Source organism: Sinohyriopsis cumingii, chromosome 1, assembly GCF_028554795.1.
Source record: "Sinohyriopsis cumingii isolate HCF-2022 chromosome 1, ASM2855479v2, whole genome shotgun sequence".
Taxonomy (NCBI): domain Eukaryota; kingdom Metazoa; phylum Mollusca; class Bivalvia; order Unionida; family Unionidae; genus Sinohyriopsis; species Sinohyriopsis cumingii.
In genome coordinates, this window is record NC_142961.1 from 118,172,356 (window position 1) to 118,197,308 (window position 24,953).

A 24,953-nucleotide genomic window follows, 5' to 3' on the forward strand; every position below is an offset into this window, starting at 1 on the left:
CCTCTGTGACCCATGTGACTTGTACTTTCGAATTAGTTTACACCCCAGCATAAGTGTCTAAATATAAAAAATGTTGTCTTAAGGATCAGAGGAAACTCTGACTAGCTTAGAATATATATACCGGTACCGGCAATACCTAAATGTGAGAAAGCATGCCACTACTTGTGGGTTGGTGGTTTTTCTGGGGTTTTCACAGGTTCTTCCTCCACCATTTATACTGGCTGCCATGAATAGCCTATCTTGTGCTAAAAAATGGCATTAATCCCTGTAACAACAACATCTGGCCAGCTTGGGCCTCTTGTGTTTTTGTACTTCTGTTTATTTGTCTAATGTATTTTGTTAATTTCAGTTTTCAAAGATGATACCCAAAATTTACTAAGAAATAATTTATTGAACAATATTAGAGTTATTGATTTATCTTTGATTTTCATTTTGTGGGTCAGTATTCAAAATGGCTATTACTCATAATATCCCAGTTATTTCAGTTGCATCCTGCTTTCCTGGTTATTTAGATATTTTTTTACTTTATTAAAAAATAAAGGTTTTAGAGAGGATATGAAGGAGTTGGTTTGTCTGTCGTACTTTGTCTGCTTACTATTGCCATAACAACCGAATAACAAACCAATAAACCATCCTGATGCTTGAAATGCCTTGGTGTCATCAGTAAACATGAATAAGCCTGAATCAGATCTTGTGTGCACCAAAACCACTGTTTGTTCTCACTTTGGTTTACATGCATCAAAAGCGTAGAACATTTTTGGATGGACTAAATCATATGCATTTCTGTCGACATAATTGATCTGTGAAAGTTGGCCATTACTTAACTTTTAAAACACACACACAACCTCAACTGTTTTTCTTCTGTTTAAATTGAGGAGAAATACCACTGGTGGAACATTATTTGTTATTAAAAAAACTTGTTTTAATCGAAAGTGGATTACAAACTCTGTGATTTTATCAGACCTCTGTTTTACATGCTATCATATCTGTAAAAATGAAATGTTATGAAACAGTTCTCTGTCTACTGTTAGCAACGGCTTTAACATGCAATCTTTCAAGTTGTATGACTTCATTTTGGATATAAGATGCTTAAAATACATGGATGTTTTGTTTGTTTTTAGATACAAAGAACAGATTTGTTGTATCAGTAAACAGGAAATGAAAAGAACACATTCATTACTTACATAAATAGGCACAAAAAAGAACATGTTCAAAAATATATTAGAGGCATGTTGAAACTTTAGGGATCTAAACCGTACTAATTGACCCATGACTTCAGGGGTCAAATAGATGATGTTGTTTTGGATTTAATGCCATTTTTTGGCACATGATTGGCTATACATGGCTGCCATCATATTTTGGTGGAGAAAGAACCTGGGAAAACCTTAGCAAGCTTTCTCTAATTCCCACATCGTTGACTCTGAGACTAAAACCCACACTGACAGAGGTGAGACAAAATTGATTAGAAAAGGCAAGTGCTTTTGAACACCCTGCCATCTGGTCCCCTCAAGCAGATGAATGCATGCATCCTGTTTAGGGGCCCTGAGTGGTCTAAAGCGCTCACCATTCCGGATCACTGCCATCTCACCTCTGTCTGTGTGGGTTCTAGTCTGAGGCTCGGCTAGGATGGGTACATGGGAAAGCCTGCCAGTAGCTTCTCGTGGGTTGGTGGTTCTTCCTGGGGTTTTCCAGGGTTCTTCCTCCACCAGTTATACTAGCCGCCATGTATATCTTGTGCTGAAAAATGGCGTTAAACCCTAGAAAACAACAACGTCCTGTTGAAATAGTTAAATGGTGACGAGATCATATTTCTTTTCTTCACTCTTTTTGTGTTTCAAGGATGATTGGTTGGTTTTAAGAGCACTTTGACACATTATTGGCCATATCATGGTCTTCTTCATACACAAGACAAATGAAGGGTGATGATGCCTTTTTCAAGATGAGAGAGAAGCTCCATTTCAGCATTGAGCTTGAGCTATCCCTTGAATGAGACAGTTTGAGGGAAAATAAAATTGTATTCATATTAGAAAGAGAGAAAGAGTTGCATTGTTAAATAGTGATGGTCATATGAGCATTTTAAATGTTCTTTTCATTTTCAGGTCCATGTTTATGGAGATATAGATGTTTTGTATAGAAAGAAAGAGAATGCTATCTATATATCTAATCACCAGTGTACAGGTGAGAAATGTTCTGTCAGATATGACTTAAAAATTGTTAAAGCTATGTTAAAAATCAGAATCACACACACACACACACACACACACACACACACACACACACAGAGAGTCAGAATTGGTTCATAGCATTTAATCTATAATACTGCAAAGGCATTAAGGTCCATTTTGAGAAATGAAGCCCCATCCCTATTGTAGTCTCCCCCTACCTTTGGTTGTATTTCAAGCTAGTCTATACTACTGCAAAGAAGGTAAGGCCCATTTTGAGAAGTCAACCCCCACCCCTCCTGTTTTCTCTTTTTGTTTAGTATTTAAATGTGCGGTCCCTTGCCAGATGATACAGGGATGGTCCTGGCATTTAAAAAAGCTGTTGCCAAAAAAATCGCCAACCTCAATATTTTGTCGCCAATTTTCAAAAGGTGTCGCCAGAACAAGTAGTGTACATTTTTTGAAGTGTTAATTTAGTCTATTAATGTAACAGGCAATGAAAATTACAAAAGATGGGTTAGTTAATACTCAAATTACAATAAGCATTAACAAAATGTTACAAAGTGTTATATGAAGGTCCGTCACGATTTTAGGGCTGCCAACTTGTTGAATGCAGTTTCAAAGTCTAATTTTTCACATCTGTACATGCTGATTCTCATTAAATTCTCGAGAGATGAAATGCAGAGTTTATTTCTGATGTCAGTTTTTATGAGGTTCATCTTACTGAATCCACGTTCACAGTCTACAGTGCTGACAGGTGACACCAGTAGTCTCTCGGCAGCCCCCACCCCCCTCTCCCCCTTATGGCTAGCTTCACAAAGCTTGAAGTGAATTGATTCCTAAATCCCAAGAATGATCACTGAATGCTGTATAAATTTTCTCGACAAGCAAACTAGGATCTCCATTCCCACGAATGAAACTTACATGAGTCAACACTGGCAATATTGGACCGTATATATAAGCATAAATTCACACCCAATTTAGGGATTCTTTCACTCCTGTATTTTGAGAAATAAATAATTATTATTAATTATGCAAAACTGGTTTTTTTTTGCTATTTCTTGTTGCGGAGTTTAAGTCTTTGCAGCCGTAACACGGATTGATGGCAAAAGGAAAAGATCAATGAGTAAAATGCTGCACTGGCGACCGATATAATTGTGATTGAGATTTTTTCCAGTTGCTTTGTATTTATACGCAATAGTCGGTACTTCAAAGGTTATCAGTTTTCTATGAAGGTTCAGCAAAACTATTTCATTGGTATATGTTAAAAAAAAAAAAAAACCAACAACAGAAGGATTAGCCATTCAATTAATTGTATCTGTTCTATTCGCGTCTTCAGAAGTCGGTCAGTTGTAGGTATAGTTCAGTAGCATGATTGACTGTATCACAGCATACAGTACTCCGCCCAGATGTCAGCATAAGCAGATTATGATGTAACAATGCACTCTAAAGATGGGGTTGTCAATACGAACAAAGGATCGTTTGTGTAACAGATTGATTCCAATGCATTGCTTAGTCAAGTTTGTGGCTTCCTTTCATTCTCCTTTTAATTTATCCAGTCAAAATCCATGATTGTATATACAAATTAAATAACCAAAAAGTCTGTCGCCAAAAAAATCGCCAGATGGGATATTTTTATCGCCAATAAGGAAAAAAAATCGCAATTTGCGACATTGGCGAAGCCCAGGACGATCCCTGTGATACATTGAGTTAATGGCATTGCATGATACACTGAGGTAATGGCATCGCATGATACATTGAATTAATGGCATTGCATGATATATTGAATTAATGGCATTGCATGATACACTGAGTTAATGGCATTGCATGATACACTGAGTTAATGGCATTGCATGGCTTGGTGGCTCTTACAGTGATGAAGAATGAAAAATATTTTTCAATAGTGTTTACCTGAGTCAGGGACAGAAAAGGGGGAATAAGACTGGGGGCCAAGAGTTTTTGGCAGATGAGATAAAATGTAAATGAGTTAGGCTGATTTTAAGTATGGTTCTTATCACACACAGTGAAGTCGGAGTTTACCTTCTCCTAGATGGGAAACCACCCAAGGTTAACTAGCACTATCTGGCCAAATATATATATAGGTAATCCAGGCAATCGGTTCCCCATTGATAGGTCACATGCTTCACTTTGAACATGAAGTTGACAGCTTTTGATAGAAGTTTTATAAGTAGCCAGTCTTCACAAAGGTAAGGTGGATAAATTGTCATAATTTGCTAGTGTGTTTGAGGTTTTCTCGGGTATATTTGTTTGGACAAGCCCGGGGCCCTGAGTGGTCTAAAGTGCTCACCGTTATGGATAACTGCCATCTCACCTCAGCCTGCATGAGTTTGAGTCTCAGACTTGGCCAATGTTACTGCATGAGAAAGTTTTCCAGTAGCTTCTCATGGGTCAGTGGTTCTTTCCAGGGTTTTCCCTGGTTCTGACTCCACCATTTATGGGGGCCCAGAGTGGCCTAGTGGTCAAAAGCGCTCTCCATTACAGATCACTGCCATCTCACCTCTGTCTGTGTGGGTTCGAGTCTCCAATTCAGCCAGTGTGGGTATGTGAGAAAGCTTGCCAGTAGCTTCTCGTGGGTCGGTTGTTTTTTTCCTGGGTTCTTCCTCCACCATCAATACTGGCCGCCATGTATAGCCTATCGTGTACTGAAAAATGGCATTCAACCCATCAACAACAACAACCACCATTTATCCTGGCTGCCATGTATAGCCTCTCTTATGCCAAAAACTGGCGTTAAACTCTATAACAACATTGGAGAAGCCCACTAGGATCCTCACCATAGAGACCTAATTTGAAATTAGAGAGGCCCTGGGTATTAGACTAAAAGATTTTTGTTAGCACTGCACCCATGCTTATCAAAAGCTGTGATTTTACCTGGATCGACATAAAAAATTCAACATGGGTCTGCAGATTTCCCTGCATGACTTCACCACATTGTTGGAAATGTAAAGATGTGCATGCAGTCCATGGTCAACGTAACACTTTCATGCGCATGTAACTAATGTCTCCGCTCCAACAGTTGCAGATTTATTTTTTTAGTGATTCCATTCCTTGTGTTGTTGGAGGGTGCAGGTGGCAAGATGAAGATCCTTGACGCACCTGTGGAAAATTTGTTTTCTCAGACTCAGAATTGAACAACACAATTAAAAATATCACATCACAAAGTTATCGTTGGTCTTAGCCAAAACCAGCTTGCAAGAATTAAGAGCATAATAAGAAACAAGTGTGGGATTACACTGAAACTTTTTCCTGCAAAACTTGACTGCAAATGTCCCAAGTTGTTAACTCGAACACAGCTTGATCATCTATGCATAGATGATGATTTCACATGTACGGGAAACCAGCACTGTCAACAGGAATTCATTTGGTTGTTCATGCAGTAACACCTCGACACCATTTGTATTTTTTCTCATTTGGCCTTGCACCGCTTTGGGGGCGCTCACCAGTTATTTTGTACTTTTGAGAGAGTGACGTAGGTAAGGTGAAGTTGTTTGCATTTGTTACATGCACAGTGGAGATAATGCTGGCATACCTCTATGTTACTTTTTTGTAATGTGGCTGACATTTCTTTGGATACTGTACTTGTGGAAATTGTACATGATCTAAGTACATAGTACAACAAAATGGATGCTCCCCTGTGCTTGACAAATTAACCAGAATTAATCAAAAGTACACTAACTTGAGCAGTTATTAAAATAGGGAAAATGAATTTTGCTGAAGTAGACAATAGCATTTACTGAAAGTGCAATGAACTAATTACAAAATATCTGAAAAGTAAAAAAAGTTATTGGCTCTTTTTTCTACAATTTACCTCTGAAGTCCAAGAAGTGAAAATCACCATGCGGAACTAGCAGTTTTTTTTATACGAGCACATCTTAAGTGAGCCCACGCTGTATACTTTAGAACCTAAATTACACCTATCAGTCATATATCAAAATAAAGGGAATTAAAAGTTCTTTTAACAGCATCTAAGATATGTAAAGTCTTTATTATATAGCCAGTATAACCAGTGAAGAAATCCCGGGAAATTCTTTTTCCTTAAAATTCTAACCCTATGCAAAATACGAAACTGTAGAACGCCACCTTTATGAAGATGATTTGCCTCTGGTTCCCCTCCATGACAGTTGTTTAATGATGTTTTATTCAACACTGCTATTGCAAACTCAGATAAGTGGACATCATGCCATTTGAACAGTGCATGCACTCCAGCATTTACTGACACAACATGGGCTGTCAACACTGTTGTCACTTAGAAACTACATGTATGCTTGATAGTGTATGCCAATTGACATTTCTAAAGGCACATGAAGGATGCAGTGTTTAGGGTCTTCTCTAGGGTCCCTTGAAGTGGGTCTTAGGTAAACAATTTGTACAGTTGCATTGATGTTTGGATAACTTTGCAAAAGCAGTTATAGCAGTAACATATCCAATATATGTGATGGAGTTTGTTTTACAATCCCTAGGGTGACAGTTGATGTGGGTGGGTGGGATATATAATAAAATGAATAGGTATTTGACAGTGATCCATGGAAGTAGCTCTGTTTATTTTATTTATTTAATCTTTCCAGTGGACTGGGTGATAGCAGTGATGTTGGCATCTCAACAAGGCTCAATGGGCTCCGTTCGGTTCGTGCTGAAAGATGGCCTTCGCTTCTTTCCACTCTATGGGTTTTACTTCAAACAGGTTTTGCTTTCTTCAAGTCATAATATTCATAGATATCTGGTACCATTTTTAATGTAAATATAAGCCATTTATAGCAAAAAATCCAATAGTGACTAATTGTTTTGTTTCTTTATTTGAAAGTGATCGAAAATTAGGAAGAATTTGTTTGTGTTCTGATTTTAACTGTATATTTAATACATTATTAACTGTCTCATGAAGAAGAAATGGAAGTAATGTTACCTTCCCAAGGATAGATTGAAGTAGCTAACCTTGGCTTCCCCAACTTTGTTCTATTCTGGTTGGAAAAGTTGTTTCACTTCAAAATTCTTGTCCAGGATGAACCTTGAATTCTTAAAATAGTTACTAGTTTGCTCCGAAAATTTGCTGGTTTCAGGTTGATGGAGGGAGCAGTTAACATGTCGCCTTACGTCATTCAAACCAAATAGCTATATGATGTTGACCAATGCTGTTGATGTCAATGAATTAGCATCCCTGGATTTACAAGTGCACTGGCAGCTTCTCAGAGACTGAAATGGCTGTAACCAGTTCAATTGCCAATTTTTGTTGAACACAGATTAAAGTTATAATTTTCAACTAGTTTTCATAAAATATTTAGTATTTGCTAACAATGCTTAACACTAATTTGAATGGGTTAAAAATAAAAATGATATTCTAAAAGATATGATGCGATTAGCTTAGCTCAGGCAACAGGTCAGCTGTGAACACTAGTTGGCATGTTGGCTAATTGTAGATTTAGTACTTCGGACCACCTGCTACTACTTTTTCTCGTGTTTCAGGTATTGTAATTGAAAATTTGGAAAATGATCTTGCTATTGTGTGGTATGCTGCACACTGTGGATACGTCAAGAAAGTCTGTTTATTATGCCACAATTTCAGTCCCGGCAGGTTTCAAGCTAATCATCTAGCTGCCTGCCCAGTACACTTTCCACCTGGTTTATTACTTATTCACAGCATATCCATTGAGTAGATATGATGCCACACACACAGCAACTGCCTTTTGTATGCTGTTGGTTATATTTTACATGGACAAGCAAACAGTGCTTAAGGAGGGCAATACACACAGCATGGACAGGGATAACCTTGATCAGTAAGCTTGCTCCAACCCAGCCACAGGGTGTATAGTGTTCAGCTGTAAATTGATTGTAGGAGGAATTTCTGGAGTTTTGTCTTGAATGCTTACTGCCACTGTCTTCAAGAAGAGCATACTGGGTTTAGGCTTTCTTCGATTGGAAGATGTCCGACATCCCTCCTTTAGCATAGTTCAGAGAGATCCCCAATTCTTTGTTTGGCAAGATCCAGGACCATGGAAACATGAAGGCTTTTCTTTTCTGAAAGCCAGCTACCAGTGTTTGTTTTGTCACACTGGTACTGTGTGCATTTGAGACAATTTTAGTACCGAGTTACTGAACTTGGACGTGGTGTTTAACATGGCAACCCTGTTGTTTATGAGGGAAATCAGAATATTTTCATTGCCACCTACAAGGTAGTGCAGAATATGGTAACACCTTAAGTGCTTGATAATTTTTTTGCTTTAATAAAAATTCTCGCAGTGCATCTGGTGAGACGAGATGCATGACTCTGCTCATCTTCACATCATGCCTTGACTCTCTGGTCTATGCCCATTGGTATGCCAGTGCTGCTGAGTGATATTGAGGACAAATGGAAAGAAGCAGTACAAGAATTGTCTCGAAAGCTTTCCGACACACCTGTACTGGCATTCAGGTTGAATCGGCCACAATAGGGAGATGGTCGTAGGCAAAGAAAGCAAACATTGCCCAACAATAACAGTTTCAACTTAAGTTTGATTTCAGGTGGCAACATGCCTCTCAGTTCTGAAGGTAGTTCAATAAAGGAAACAGTAAGCTTTACAAGGTTTCGACTTCCCTTGTTTCTTTGCGTGTTTGGATCAACATTGACATGTCATCAGATTTTTGCAGATTACAATCTGTACATGAAAGGGTACCAGACTAAAACGAGTCAATTACATGAGAAGCTGATGTCCTTGTTAAATACTGGGCATTTTGTTTAATGCATACAAATTGCCAGTAAAGGAATAAGCTATTGCAAAAAGTGCAAAATCTCCTTTAATTACTGCTGAGAAATGGGAAGTGAGAAAAGGGATTGGTATGTGAGAAATGTGATGTGGGGATTGGGATGTGAGAAAGATTCGGATAAACATCATTGGTTCTAGTAGGGAAATGGAAGAATTTTAGTTAGATTAGATGTCTGTACGTTGATTTTATTGAGATGTTTTTTCACCACAATTGATGATTATTCAAAAATATTTTAAATAACACTAGTATATATTTTTTCACATTGATTCCAAAACATGCATGTAAAATTTAAATGAGAATGTTAAATATTTAAAACTTTATTTCACCTTTCTTTATTTGTAATTATTACTGTTATCTGTATCGATCCCTCTCTTGAAAGGCTACACCTCAATAATGCCACTGCCTGCTCCATAGGAAGGGAACCACTAGTATACAATTGTGTGCTGGAACATAGGGAGCTTTCAGTAAGAGTTTTGTGTAAGCTGGGGATAAGGTGAATGTTTCTTATCATGTTATTCAGGTAAATTTATTGAGTTTTAATCTCATCATAATAAGTTCACACTGACATTATATCAAAAACATTGTCCTCATTATATGCATGCTAGAAGAGTTATCTCCATTTTTTTGGGAGCTCTCCACTTTGGGGGTATATTGTCTCTGCCAATATGGTCATACTGAATAAAATGTTTGAGATTGATATATACCATTATGTGATAAAGAAACATCAGATATGCATAGTGGTGACTTGCAAGACAATCATTAATTACAATGCAGAATTTTAGCTGCCACTTCCCTCTTGCAAGGCATGTTGGGATTGAGAAACAAAACATACTCAGTAAGGGATATTTTTTGAGAGTTTTGATCAAAGGAGGAGGTTTATTTTAGGGTATGTGTAGGTATTATGAGGTGGATAGTATATACTTGGGAAATTTTTATCTATTTTTCAGCATAGCTGTATATATGTGAAGAGGAGTGGAAAGTTCAAACCCGAAAATGCTCAGAGGAACTTTGCCGAACTTAAAACAAACCAGTTACCAGTAAGAATTGTTTGATATTTTTCTCAAGCATATGTTAGTGGGAAGTGAGATACAACACCTTTCTGAGTGTAGTGCTAATGGTGGCATTGCCAATATTGTAAACATAATTGTTAAAATTTTGTTTAGTTCAAAACCCAATGATGTATTTTCCTCATTCTTAATGATTAATTCATTTGGTGAAATGCATGATTGCCCCTTTTGACCTTATGGTAAAGGTGACATGTTTCATAGCCTGTGCTAAAACCTGGGCACTGGTCTTGTTACCTTTATAGACACTGTCTTGAATATCTATTACACAAAAGTAATGCTAGGGTGTGATTTGGGCAACATAGTTGTCCACTTCCAGTCACTTTCACTTCAGAATGCTGGTAAAGCAAAGTTGACTTCACCTTTCATAAATTGATGCCGTCTCCACACATTATACATTTGAAGCCATTAATATTATGTTCAGTTATTAAATCTTGTATGGCATTTAGTTCTAAAACTTCTAACAGTGGTAGAACAATTTTTTATAGTCAACTTTTTGGCATATTTTATATCTTCTGCTGCCCAAAGATATGAAGTGATATGAGTGATTTTACTTCAAATGTTATAGATGTGATACTATAGGAAGTGATTGAAATTCCAGGCTTTTTAAAACTTGTACTGAATCTGTAAAGAAGTTTGGGACTAAAACCTATGAAGAGAGTATGTATTTCATCAACTATTTCACCTGTAAATGTATTAGGTTGAACTGATTTAACTTTGAGGAGTGTTAGTAACCTAAATTTGGGAATAGTTACCTATTTCTTTGTCAGCTATATTATCCACTCATGATATAGTATGGCTCACCAATAAATTCCTCTCCTGCTTGCTGACTTCCTTCAGTTTGTTTTTAAAGTTTATTTATTCGATGATGGTTTTGTTCCAATCATGAAATCAGAGAATTGGCTTCATCTCTGTTACTACTAAACCCTTACAACCATAGAAGATCACTGTGACCTACACACATTTTTTACTTTACTGACATGATCTCAGTATTTGTGTTTATGATCACAATGACTTATCCATGCTAGACCCATATACATTCTACACTACTCAGATTGGCCATTCAGAAGTAGGAATACATAAATACATTCAACAGTAAACTTGCCGTATTAATAACTATACATTTTATTATATGATAGGTTACCATCAACTCTGTTTAAGCTGTGAGTGAGTGTAGGAATTAGGTGGCTGGACTGACTTGCATGCATTTCAAAGGTCTCACCTGTTAAGGTTAATCAAGGTAATTGTTGATGCTTAAAAAGTGTATTTGCTGGTATTCCAAGGTTACTCAAAGCCAGTAAACTATGGGTTCCAGGGGTCGACAATGATAATAATTTTTAATGCAGATTTTAAGAACAATGAATTTTGTTTAAAAGGTCAATACAAAACAACATTAGTCTGCTTTTTTTATCAGTTTATTACATCTTCAATATGATAGAAAATATTTTTTAATTATTATTTAGTGTCCTTTATGCTCATCACATTAGTTATGTGGATGGGTGTGTAGGTAGGTATATGATTTTGCATTATGTCAGCACAATACTGGCTATATAGTCACAACTGTAAGTTCAAATTTTACGTTTTAAAATGTTTTAAAGTTCAGATTTAAAGATTGAACAAAAGTTAAAAAGGAGCCATTGGTCAGAGTTAATTATCTGTTTACCATGGCTACTGGAGAGCAGTGAAAGTAGAGGTGAACTAAGTAATTGCTGATTACACTGGTTACAAAATGTTTTGCTCTTTTATTCTTTCTTTTTGTTTCTCAACAGACTTGGCTGGTAATCTTTCCTGAGGGAACTCGCTTCAAACCAGATTTGCAGGAAAGCAAGGAGAAGATTGACATGTTTGCCATTGAACAAGGTCACTTTAGCCTTTTTTTATATTAAATAAGTTTTGGGTTTGGGATATTTGTTTTACTTCTCTCATATTTGGTCATGAAGAAATTTTAATTGTTTTTGAAACTTCATGAAAGGTTGACTTATAGAAGGTTGAACTATATTAGGTTCTAAACAAAAGAATTTTAGACAAAGATTCAGGTGGAAATAGAAAACAATTTGATTTGTTTGGTTCTTGATGCTTTTTGATATATAGTGTAGATGTTTTAATTACAAAAAAATTCTGTTCTTAATTTACTTATATCTTATTTTAAATAACTTTGTATTGGGGTGTAATGCCGTATCCAGGCTGCAATATTTTTGGGTCATCCTGTCTAGCTATTGATTAGAAAGAATAATCCAAGACCGTATAGAATAAACATAAAAAATATTTATTTGTAAATTATCTTAGGTAAAAAAACTGGTGAACATGCAATGACTAAATGTCAATAAAATTACATATACATAAATGTTTATGATTGAATACGAGACATAGGTAAACCAGATAATCACTAGAAATGCTTGACTCCCGTGGTAGAAGGTGCAATGGAGCTTTAAAGTTAATTACACCTTCTCCATCTCTCTCTGATTGGATGTATATTTATTTTTGTAATGATTTATATCGTTTAGAATTCACATTATGGAAGTACAAGAAAAGAGTTGCTTAAGTCGGGCTGTAAATAAGGTGAAAGTGCAAAGTGAGTTCGCCTTCTAACAATGATGAAGAGAAGTGGTTTCATATGAAGAGAGATGGTTTCGCAACAACTTAATGTTACTGAAGTAATATACTTGTATATCGGTTTCTGAGGGAACAATTTGTATGTTTCCCAGGATTATATAAGTCTCTCAACTTCACTTACATAGGTTAATAATGATGATTATTCACTGAAAGTGAAATCATATCAGCCAATACGGTAGCAGACATCACCTCATGAATAATATATACATTCTGGGAATTACCCTTAATGTCAAGCAAGCATATAATTTTTCATTAGGAACTAACCATTGCAACTAGTACTTTACTTAATGTAACGTAGCTTGAGACATCATAGGATAGAAGAAATGAGTATATTGTTGTCTGGTGCTTTACTTCTGTCTGCTCAACGCTGGACAAGATAACTGAAAGTTCTCCAGTACACATTCTTAGTGCTGTTTATAGAAAAAGGTCATGTGACAAAGAGCCAATCAGATTGCATAGCACTTGTTTACCAAAAGAGTGCAAATGGAGGATTAGTATGTATTGGCAGCAAATGCACAGCAAAACATTGAATTATGGAATAGATTAACGCTATCCTGGATAAATTATACATGATACAAGATAATTTCTTACTGTTATGACTAACACCTAAAATATGCACAAAATAATCATGCAAGATTACAATACATGCTGAATCTGTTTATCACATGGTGTCAAAACATTGTGAGTCAGCATGTTCCAATACAAAAACAGGTAACAAAATTAACTTTCTATAACACTGAAAGATAATTATATTATACATATTATGATACAACAAAGTACACATCTCGTGTATGAACTGTTCCTGTGGTTAGAGTGTCCACCTCGTATATGGGAGGTTGTGGGTTCGATCCCTGGCCGAGTCATACCGAAGACTTACAAAAATGGTACTAACAGCTGCCTCACTTGTTGCTCAACATTAAGAGGTTAGTATTAGGACTAGTTGGCCTGGTGTCGGGATAATGACTGCGTGTGACATCATGCTACATGTATGTGGCATGATGCCCCAGTGCTAGACATCACTATAAACTGCCACACTGAAGACATCATATCAGTATGACTGAAAAATTGTTAAAGCTACATTAAAAAATCCAAATCACACACACACACATACACTCATGTAGGAAGTAATGCATAATAATTGCATTGTAAATGGGGTAATGTTCATTACAGGAGATGTGCAGCTAACTATTTCCTTGTAGAGCCTTTTAATGTGCAGTGTTTTAAACTTGATCAGTTCCCAAACTCCACCATGTTCTGTCAGGAAAATGTTATCTATTCAAAATCCCAGTACTGCTCCAGTGTCCTAGTGGTTAGAGCGTCTGTCTCTGGGATGTCATGAGTTTGAACTCTGACCGAGTCATACCAAAGACTTATAAAAATGGTATTAACAGCTGCTTTGCTAGGCGCTCAGCTTTAAGAGGTTAGTGTTAGGATTGGTCGGCTGCAGACATTGTGAAAGCTGCGTATCAAAATTCCATATCAGATCAAAATCCCAGTAGATAATACAAGGGTATTATCTCTTTTCGTAAGCATGTACAAGGGAATATTTGTGTCCCTAATTTCTTGACACTAGACCATATCCATTATGTAAAATATATAAATTCATTTTACAGGAATTTGTAACATATCATCAGTTTCCAGTATACAACTTGACAGTGTTTTCAGTCCTTTCCTGTCTTTATGTTAATTTTTGCACAAGACCAATTTCCAGTATATAACATGCAATTAAAATCAGAAGAGTTCATTTTGGTCCATCCAAGTTTTTTCTGATAATTCATATTAGTTTTGTGCCATCTTATGCAGAACAATTCTTTTCACTTGATTGTGTTTTATTCAGGAAGTTCTGTCTTCTTTGTTTTTTTAATTTGATTTCTACAACATTTGTTTTTACTTGTGGACTATGTTTCTATAAATGTTTCATGTGAGATTTGACTTTAAAATGTCGAACAGTGATTTAAGCCTATCCTGACTGTCATGAAATGATATTGGAAAAGGCTCTTTTGGCAAAGCTGAAGCAGTTTGCAGGATAATTAAAAGAATACAGAGAGCTTTATACTGTAAATAGTGTTATATAACTGTACATATACATGTTTTGTCATGTTTTCAAATGATTTTATCATTCTTGTTGCTTCCACATGGAATTTTCCTTTGCTGTGGTTAGTGTCACATATTTTTCAATAGAATAACAATTTTTTTCTGTCTTGTCCCTAATTTCTCTGGATATCAATGGATATTTCTGTATTTGGTACACTGTTGAAAAGAAAGTTGTATTTTTAAAGGATATTCATTGTGAATGAGTAGGCATGGTTCTCATTGGTTGTCAGATTAATACCGTATATACTCGTGTATAAGCCGAAAAATTTAGGAAAAAAATAAGGCCTGGAAGAATGGGGGTCGGCTTATCTGTGGGTCAAGGTCCAAGTCTGAAATTTTTAACGCTTTTTTCCCTCGATTTTTAGTATTTATTGTTTCTGTCGATCGCTGAAGATGAGATCACATGCCTAATGATGCCACATGGCTCATAAGATTTGTGCTGTCGTGAAGTAAAACAAATATTTTATTTCTAACTTAAGTGGTAGGATAATGAATGAAAAACATGTTTTAACGTATTGACGTCTATTTGACAGATGTCCATCCACCAGAAAATGCAGCCATACGTGTTATTTGAGCCACGGTGGTGCGTGTATTTTCCAAAAGAACTGCCATATTAGTAATCTCCAGTCAAGTATTTAACCCTCAGCTAATCAGTAATCATTGAACTCTACGGTATCGTACAAATGCACGCTAGCTTATTTCAGTGTAAATATGAAAAGAATCTATGTAAAAAAATAAAAGAATTACGACACTGAAGGTATATACGACAAACATTTTGATCGAGAGTAGAAATAAATGTATGATAGTCTTAAAGGAACAATATCGAGAGGCTCCATAGGGGTTTGTTGCGCGCACGCTTAGGAAGGGTAAATAACGGGGCAATATACGAGTCAGCGTGAATAATTGTAAAACAATATAATTTGTGGAATTTCTTTGACAGGTGTTTTAGAAGTAACCGGCAGCCACAGTTTATATACTACTGTTGTTTGGTTATTAGTAAAGCAAAGTGGTTTGTTAGCGGTTGAGTGTTGTATAATAGCTACCATATGCTTAATCTGTAGTAAATTCCTCGGGGATAATATGCAGAGATCTCGCTAGGATTTTAAAACTAGGAGTCCATGACTCCCATTTTGGTAAAAATAGGAATCCCACCATCAAAAGTTGCAGTCCCTTCTTTCCTACAGAATCAACATAAACGTACGTGCATCTATTTTTAGAAGGAGAGGTTTTCGTAATGTAATCACTCACTATAATATAGCTTCATTACAAATGGTCCATTGACATGATCGCAATTTTTTTGGTTTATTTATTTGTCTACGTCCTTGTAGTAATTTTAGGCAATTATTAAATAGTATCTTATTTGCTGGGTTTTTTCCCCCCGTATTTTTGCAAATACGTGTCAGGTCGGAAAACAGATTAGACCTTAAAGCGCATCTCGCTAATTCCACAACATAGCATTGTCCCATACGTTTTCTGACCTGCATAATTTTCAATTTAAAGTTAAATCTTTAATAAAATAATACCTTGGCTTTGCTTTCAATGATCTGTATATTTTTCTGAAAATAGTTGCCCGATGGTTTAGAAAACAAACAATCTAATAAACTGGTACATCCCAGACTTAGCGAAGTCCGCCATTATTTCCCGTTAGGCCTAATAGTTCACTTAGAGTTTCAAACTAATTTTATGACGAAATAGTGTACACGAGGCAGTTAATAATCCCCGATTCTGATCTTAAAACACAAGTTTGTATGTTTTATCATTAAAGGGTATCATGCAGGAAATTGATAGTTGCTACTTTGCTCGGAAAAGGGTTAATGGTCAGTCAGCTATCAAAACATATGCTTGTGAATGGGTAAGAATTTGTTTGTCAACGTAGTTGATATCAAAACTAGGCCTAGCTACTGATGGTATTGATGAATACATTTTGCTACAACACTAGAACTAACCCGGCTAAGGCGAGCTGCATTTTTAAAAAAAGGTATGGTCAGTCAGTGTACCTCTTAAATAGCTCTTGTTCGTCCATCAGTGATACTGAATTTTGTCAATCCAAGTCAGGACTTATTCCAAACACTAAGCTAGGCAGCACACACTTTCTTACAATTGGCTACTGTCCTATCCGAACTATCAATGCTAGCAGCTTTAGCACTCTTCTGAATCTCGTTACAATCTTCGTAAGTTTGCCGTTTAACCCTAAAATACTTATCTAAATTACGAATGGCATTTTGTCAAGGTCTCAACATGTCTTGATTCTCGTGCACTACTTATTCCGATACATTCGGAAATGAACACAGTAACGAAAGCTAAAGTTGTTTATTTGATGTACTTTTATAAATAACCACATGTACATCTCTGGGTCTTTCTGACTCTGAATTCAATGACTGTAAATATCAGTACATTTTCGCATCCGGCCGCCAGTCAAACAAAGCCTTTGATCTTGCCGCACAGCTATTGCATCATGTTCTTTTTGATGTACACTTATAATGGCAACATGTATGTACATCAAGGGGTCTTTCAGTCACTGAATTCTGTCATTGTAAATATCAGCATAGCTAATTAATCATCACATTTTCCCACAAAGCAGGTGGCTGAAGCAGGACTGGCAAGTCTTTGAAATTTGCCGCACACCTATAACATGCGTACGGAGGACTCTCGCCTCAGGGATTTTCTGCATCCGAGATTAAAAATTGGCGTCCAAATACACGTAATTAAGCGTTTCCGAGATCTCTGATATGTTTGTTTTGTTGCGCAATGCCAATGACTTTACTAATCAGATGTATTGTTTAATGAGATATGGTTGTGGACATGGTTTATAAACTGTCACAATGCTTGAATAATGTCCACGCTGAAACCAATCATATTTTGATCAATTGAATCACACTATCAGATGATCATGATGACAATGACGACGTATATGATGAAAGCATGCCCGTAACAGAAGCCAAGTTTCGTGAACTGTTTGGCGAGTCTGATACAGAGTCAGATTTTGAAGGATTCTAAAAGTGATAGAACTTTTATAATTCATGATTTTAGAATGAGGATTAATTAAATTTCCATTAAGACTTAACACTTTAGAATTGTTTTTATTTCAACATATAAATTAGCTTTCTTACTTTCATTTTATTTAATAATGTGATTTGCTGAAATAAATGTATTCAGAACTCACTTTGTGCATCTTGTGATGTACCGGTAGTCTAGAAATTATGGGTCGGCTTATACGTGGGTCATGCACTTTATAACAGTTTTCCCTCTTCAGTTTGGGGAGTCGCTTATACGTGAACGGGCTTATACGTGAGTATATACGGTACCTGAATTACCATAAATACTTGCTTTAGAGTCAGGTCCATCTGCAAACAATATAGACCCTGATCTGCAGTTGCATAATGCACCAGGAGATCAGGGTCTGTGCAGTTTGTTATACTGATTACTCCTGGTAAACTGCATGGACTCTGACCTGTTATACAACACCAGATCTAGGTCAATGCAGATTGCATTTGGATCCACTTCTGCACAAGTATATTCATAAAGATTAAAGTGTTCCTTCTTCACTGCATGACAAAGGCTTTTATTGTGGAACTTGGAACTGTTTATCCAGCTTCATTCTGAATAACATGTGTGAAAGCACAAAAAGTAACCTTTTAAGACAGTTGATTGCTTGAAGAAAATGGTTTATTTCTACAGTAAAAAAAAATTACTCCAGAAACTCTACAATGTTACTATTTAAGTTGGTGGACTGTTTTAAAAGATGTGACTTTTCAAGCAGGTTATTTTAATCATGGATGGTATGTATTTTGATCAGCTTAAATGTTTGTAAAAACATTCACATGTATATAAGATTTCAACAAATAAAATGTTTTGTTTAACTGGTCTGTACTTGGATGTTGGCCAGTAAAAAAATTAGAAGATGGTTTCTGAGTTTGAGCAACAGAATGAGTATATTATCCTAGATTCTAGTTTCTATAGACACATGGGCAGATCCAGTTTGACTGTTATCTAACTGTGCAGCTGTCATACTTATTGGATGCATACAAAACATTTTTTCTCACCTCTGTCCGAATGCGTTTCAGTCTAGGGTTCATCCAATGTGGGTGTGTGAGAAAGCCTACCAGTAGCTTCTCATGGGTTGGTGATTATTTCCCAGGTTATTCCTCCACCATTTATACTGGCTGCCATGTATAGCCTATCTCGTGCTGAAAATGGTGTTAAACCCTATAACAACAACAAAAACCTTTTCATTGGTGACATCATAAAGTTGACACATGCACCATGCACTAAGTTTTAAATAGATCTAGCAACATACTTCAAGATAACAGTAGTTGTTGGTGTTAAATTATTTTGAAGGAAATAAATCATTGTATTTAGTGTTCAATAAAATGAGATGAAAATCCTTTCACAAATAAATCTGCAATTTTGACAGTTGTCCATTTTTGAAATGGAGAAAGTTATTCACTATTAATAAGGGTATCTAAGGGAAGTAAATCTTGCTGGGATAACTTTTCAATGACTTCCTCACAAAAATTTCAATATGGTGGAGTGGCCATAGTATTCTAGTTCCGTCTGTGAGAATGAGATAGGTATAGTCTACTGAAAACCATTTTATTTTTGGGGTTTTATGATTTCATTTGCCACTTCACATTTTTGTGTCCTTGTTAGAATCATATACATGTTGCCTTTTTTATTCATGCATTTGTTTGCCAGTTTATCTTAAATTCATTGTTGTTTATTTTCTTGTATTCATTTAAGTTATGCAATAGTGACCAAATGTTTTAAGTGTAAAAGTTGAAGGTCACAGAGGGCACACGCACCAAGCACACATCTTTGCCTTGCATGTTTGTATCTCATTCTGTAGTGCAAAAATGGTGTGTGGTGTGTATATCCTTGTGACACCCACCCCATTTGCTGCTTGAGTTGCAGATGAGGCAATTTGTCCAGGAGATGGCAACACAGTTATATCCTCTTTATTCTGTCTTTCCAATACAGACTTTGAGATGATGAGATTTTGCTTGTACTTTTTGGTAGCCTGGTAGGCATTAAAGCTATCAATGGGTACCTGATAATAATCTGGGTAATAAAATGGGCAACTGGGTACCCATTAAAAATAATTTAAAAAAACATTTCCAAGTTCAAATCAAAAACATCAGGAATGAGCATGACACAGAATAACAATTACAGTTCGAGGCTCATGGCATGTGACTGTTAGCTGCTGTGCATTTATCCATCACCAGACCTCCATCTAATTTCCTTATTTTCTATTTATAGTAACTGTAACCAAACAGTTTCAAGACCTGTTTCTTGAATATGAAACCATGTGTCACAGATTCATTATATTTTGATTCACACATGTGTAGCTGACCAGTCTCAATTGGAGAAAAAAATGGTTCCAGATATTAAGAGAAATGGGCTTTATCGATGTGACTCATAGGTGTTATATGTCTGAAAAAATATTAGAGGAGTATTGATTTTGATAAAAACATGTTGCACCAGGAAAAGAATAAATCAAAAGCACTTTACCAAATTTATAAGAAAAATTCGACAGTGATGCAGTACAGTATTCATTAAGAGTTATATCTTCTTTATTCTGTCTCTCCAATACAGACTTTGAGATGATGCCAACTCACACAGCAAATAACGCCCAAAGTTTATCGTGGTATAAACATTCAGTTGCCGACTCACACGGCAAATAATGCCCAAAGTTTATCGTGGTATAAACTGTCAGTTGCTGACTCACACAGCAAATAACACCCAAAGGGCGTTATGTAAGCTGTTTGAGTTGGCAACTGACAGTTTATACCACAGTAAACTCAGAGAAAACAACGTTAAACTCTTATAATTGAAATTTCAATTATTCGTTAGGTTATTTTGTTTGCATCATTAAAAAACAGGAATCTTGATTCAGTGTAGTAATATATCTTTGGGGTTTTCTGTTACGTAGCTATTCATAGCACTTGGGATTATCCTGCTTTATCGTAATAAGGTCATCATAATACCAGTCCTTCAACCAATGAAAACCAAATTTATTCAATTAATTTTTTTTAAAATTGTTAGAATGATCTTTTCCTTTAATGCTTACTTAATATCTGCCTTCACTGGCAGTGTTTATCTTATGCTGTACATGTGACTCTATTTATAGAAGTGGGTATTCTTAGAAAAGTAGTTCTCCTTACAATTCATACAGAAATAAATGCAATTCATTTTGATCACATGGTAACATTCTGACCAATGGAAATGTTACTTTCCTTTATCAGCTACTGGTATTGGAGTTATCATTTGTTGACTTCATTACCATTCAGTGGGTTAGATATATAGACTAGTTAAAGTGAGTGTTATTGAATAATTAATTTATCAGCTGGTGTTTTATCCATATTCTCATACTACTAATCCACATGGATTTAGCCGATTTGTGTCATAATTTTAACTGCTGATCCAGGTAAGTTGCAAAAAAATGTACCTTTTTCACACAGTTTTCTGTTATGCCATGTAATATATAGATTGCTCTTTTATGCTCAAATTATGCTTTTCTTTGTCACTTATATTAGTAATAATTATGCTTATACCTCTCTTGGGGGGTTGTATCAACCTACAACAAAGCAGTTCAGATTGACAGTTATGATGATTTCCTTTTGTTTGGGTACCCGGTAACTTATCATTAGTAATGGCAGGTGACTGGTAGAAGTTTCCTAAAAGTTTAACAGCTTTACTAGGCAGAAGTCTACCTGCCATGTAAGCAGCATACCTGTAAGTCTGAATGAATGGGGCTTGATTCCTTGGGAAAATTTGCTTCCACATTTTGACAGCCCAGCAGTTAAAATCACTGGTATTCCCAAGCATTGCTAGAGTGCCTCTAAATATGGGTGCATGATGTTTAAGTCCAACTTTGCAGGCTTGGTATGTCCAGTCTGTTGGCCATATTGCTAGTACCCTGATGTCAGTCGTGTCAGTGTGTCATGCTGCCAATTGGCCAACCATTCCTTTGTATATGGCATGTTTTAAGAACAACCAGTCTGTCATCATCTTTGGCCAACTATTCAGGCAACTCAAACAATGTTGGTTTCCCACCTACCATATAGTGCTTCTTTCCTCTACATTTGTTGTGTTCATTGGTATACTGTTCGAACCTTTCTGGTACATTACAAGAATTGTAAATTTTTATTGTTGTTATATTTTACATTGTTGTTAAAGAAACAAAATGGTGACAGATGCACCAATGTAAAAGAAAATGTACTTTATCTAACTATTCCATTGTTTGCACGGGTTGGTCAGAAAGGACATGGTCCACTGTTCTTTAATGGAACAAACTGGTATAGGAAATGCTTATCAGCCAACCTATTGGTTTGGATGTGTTTGGTTTTTTGGTGCTTCTTCCTTTGGCAGCTAGTGATCATAAACCCCCTCTTTCCCCCATGCCAGGCAGGGTAATCCACCTGTCTGGCAATTTTGATGAATCTGTTCATTCCTAAGTTCTTTTGTGATAGGAAATCTTGCTTCTAGTGTGTGAAAGTCCTCCTGCATGAGGATGGTGTGCTAATAGATCTGTGCAAATGGGAGACTGACTAAATTGGCTACCAACTGGCTGACCATTCCATCTTGTACAGCATGTTACAGGAACTTGTAAAACTGGCCCATACACATGGCTGTCTAACTGGCTGCTTTTGCTTCATAAACATTGTTAACCATTCTGGTGAGTCTGGTCATTGACCCTTTATTGCCCAAGTGGAACCATCTATGGGTTCTGACATGACTCAGCTCAGACAAGTTCAAACCCTTGGTCAGAACCTCATTGAAACAACTATTTATCATGGTTTTTTTTTCATAACTAGCTTTGGCATGATGGATGACCATGTCGCATGTCTTTTCAGTGGACCCACACAATCTCCAGTACCTAATGGTGCAACCAGGCTTCATAGCCAAGAATAGGTTGCTGTCTGCTGGCAGTCTGAAGGTAGTCGTTCACTTACTTTCCTTGATCAATACAAAGAGGTTCAAAACCCAGTCCATAATTTTAGGCATCGCTTAATTGCATGGAAGTTGTTATGCATCTAGACATTGCTAAATGCTGGGAACACAGTATGATCCTGCAAGCCTGGGAATCTCGTCTTGAAGGGGTTATTTGTTTATCATACTCTGAAGTCTCCCAACACAGATACACCTCATGAAATTCAGCACAATTTGATTTGAGCAATAATCTAATTAAACCATTTGAATGTTTTTGATCTGATACATTATTGAAGCCTTTGAAGTATCTTATGTAAACTTTCTCAAGTTTCTCCAAGATATAGCATCACAGCGAAGGGAATTTCACCAGGTGGATCCAGTGGCCATGTCCCAGCGATCATGAGGTCATGTTAATGACAGCACAGCCTCCTCATGGCATGGTTTTATACCTTTCATGATATTCACCCAGAATTTTATTGGTGAAAAAATGCCATATGGTTCTTATTACTGGTGTATTGGCGTAAAGTGTCACACACTGCCATCTCACCTCTGTCTGCGTGGGTTTGAGTCTACAATTCACCTAATGTGGGTATGTGAGAAAGCTTGCCAGTAGCTTCTTGTGGGTCAGTTGTTCCTTCCAGGGTTTACTGGGTTCTTCCTTCACCAATAATACTGGCCGCCACATATAGCCTATCGTGTGCTGAAAAATGGCGTTAAACCCTACAACTATCGATTTAGTTTACTGCCTTCCCCATTACTGATCACTACCATCTCACCTCAGTCTGCATGGGTTCGAGTCTTGGGCTTGTCCAGTGTGAGTATATGAGAAAGCTTGCCAGTAGCTTACTGTGCATTGTTGGTTCTGACTTGAATTTTTCCTGGTTTTTTTTATCCACCAGTAATATTGGTCATCAGTCATACTGGCTGTCATGATAAGCCCGTTTTGCACTTAAAAATGGCATTAATCCCAAAGCAAAAACAAATACTGCCTTCATGTTAAACAAGCAATTTATCCATGATATTGAGAATCCAGTCATGTTACCAAAGGATACCAATTGGATGCACAGGTATTTCCTCCTGTTACCCATTCTTCAAATGTTAATGTCATAGGTGAACATATTCAACAGAGAAAAAGTAAATTGTTTAGAAAATGTTGTCTCTGTATGAATACTTACACATAGTACTACAAAGCCCTGCCATGCTGCCCACACAAAATGTGAGCATCTTTGTTGATGTTTCATTTATGCTTAAACTGGATAACATCTGGTGTATACACCTAGTGGTGTAAAGGGGAAGTAATTTGGAAGAGTTTCTTCCCTTTGTACAATTGACTGGCTCAGATGACTAGATTAAATATATAGCAGAGTTATTGTTTAATGTTAATGTGATGAGATAAATATTGTCAAAGAAGCATAATTTAGTATAAATTTACTTCTTTTCCTCTTATATAAAAAAGAAAAATAAGCAATAAAAGATAATTTGGATGAAACACTGAGTTCCAGTATATTCAGTTTGAACATTAGAATTACCAATGACAGTTAAGAATTTTTTTTTTTAGAAACTGTATTTTTGTATTTAACAACTGTTCACAATAATTTAAAACAGCAGGACTAAAGCGGTTTGATGTTCTAAAAGTTGACAGCCAACTGTTGAAACATAGCTTACATAGCATGGTAGCAATGCAAGTGATCTTTGATGACCCTTGTATCTCTTATTTTTTTCTTTTCAGGAGTTCCTAAATTTGATCATGTGCTAACCCCACGACTGAAAGCCCTGCAGCTTAGCCTACAGGAGATTGGAGACTATGTTGATGCAGTGTATGATGTCACAATTGCATATAGTAATACACAGGATGTGGAAACTGGTACTAGAACCTCTGCTCCTGGAATGCCTGGTAAGGTTGCATTTTTGAAAATGTATAGAATTCCAATGAAAGATACAGTCTGCCACATTTATGCCAACATTTTAATCAAAGCTAACAGTTGAGGTGGCGCTCACCAGATAATATGTACTTTTGAGAGAGTGACGTATGTAAGGTGAAGTAGTTCGCATTTAAAACATGCACAGTGGAGAGAATGTTGGCATACCTCTATGCTACATTAATGTAATGTGGATGATATTTCTGTTGGATATTGTACTTTTGGAAATGTTACATGATTTAAGCACACAGCTAACTAAAATGACTGCTCCCTTATGTTAAAAAATCAGTATGAATTAGTCTAAAGTACACTATACATAGCAGCTATTAAAATAGAGAAAATGAATTTTGCCAGACTAGACAATACCAGCTTCTGAAAGTGCAATGAATGAATTACCAAATATATAAAATGTAAAA

The 24,953-nt window shown here is 36.4% G+C and overlaps 1 protein-coding gene across 1 annotated transcript in view; it reads left to right on the forward strand.

Moving 5' to 3' along the window:
• Positions 1-24,953, forward strand: part of LOC149807726 (1-acyl-sn-glycerol-3-phosphate acyltransferase epsilon-like) — a 42,649-nt gene that overhangs the window by 2,174 nt on the left and 15,522 nt on the right. The window contains exons 2-6 of the mRNA XM_089969866.1: positions 2,100-2,178; positions 6,749-6,864; positions 9,866-9,955; positions 11,752-11,842; positions 24,348-24,512. Of these exons, the coding sequence (XP_089825992.1) occupies positions 2,100-2,178; positions 6,749-6,864; positions 9,866-9,955; positions 11,752-11,842; positions 24,348-24,512 (541 nt within the window). The remainder of the gene's footprint in view (positions 1-2,099; positions 2,179-6,748; positions 6,865-9,865; positions 9,956-11,751; positions 11,843-24,347; positions 24,513-24,953) is intronic.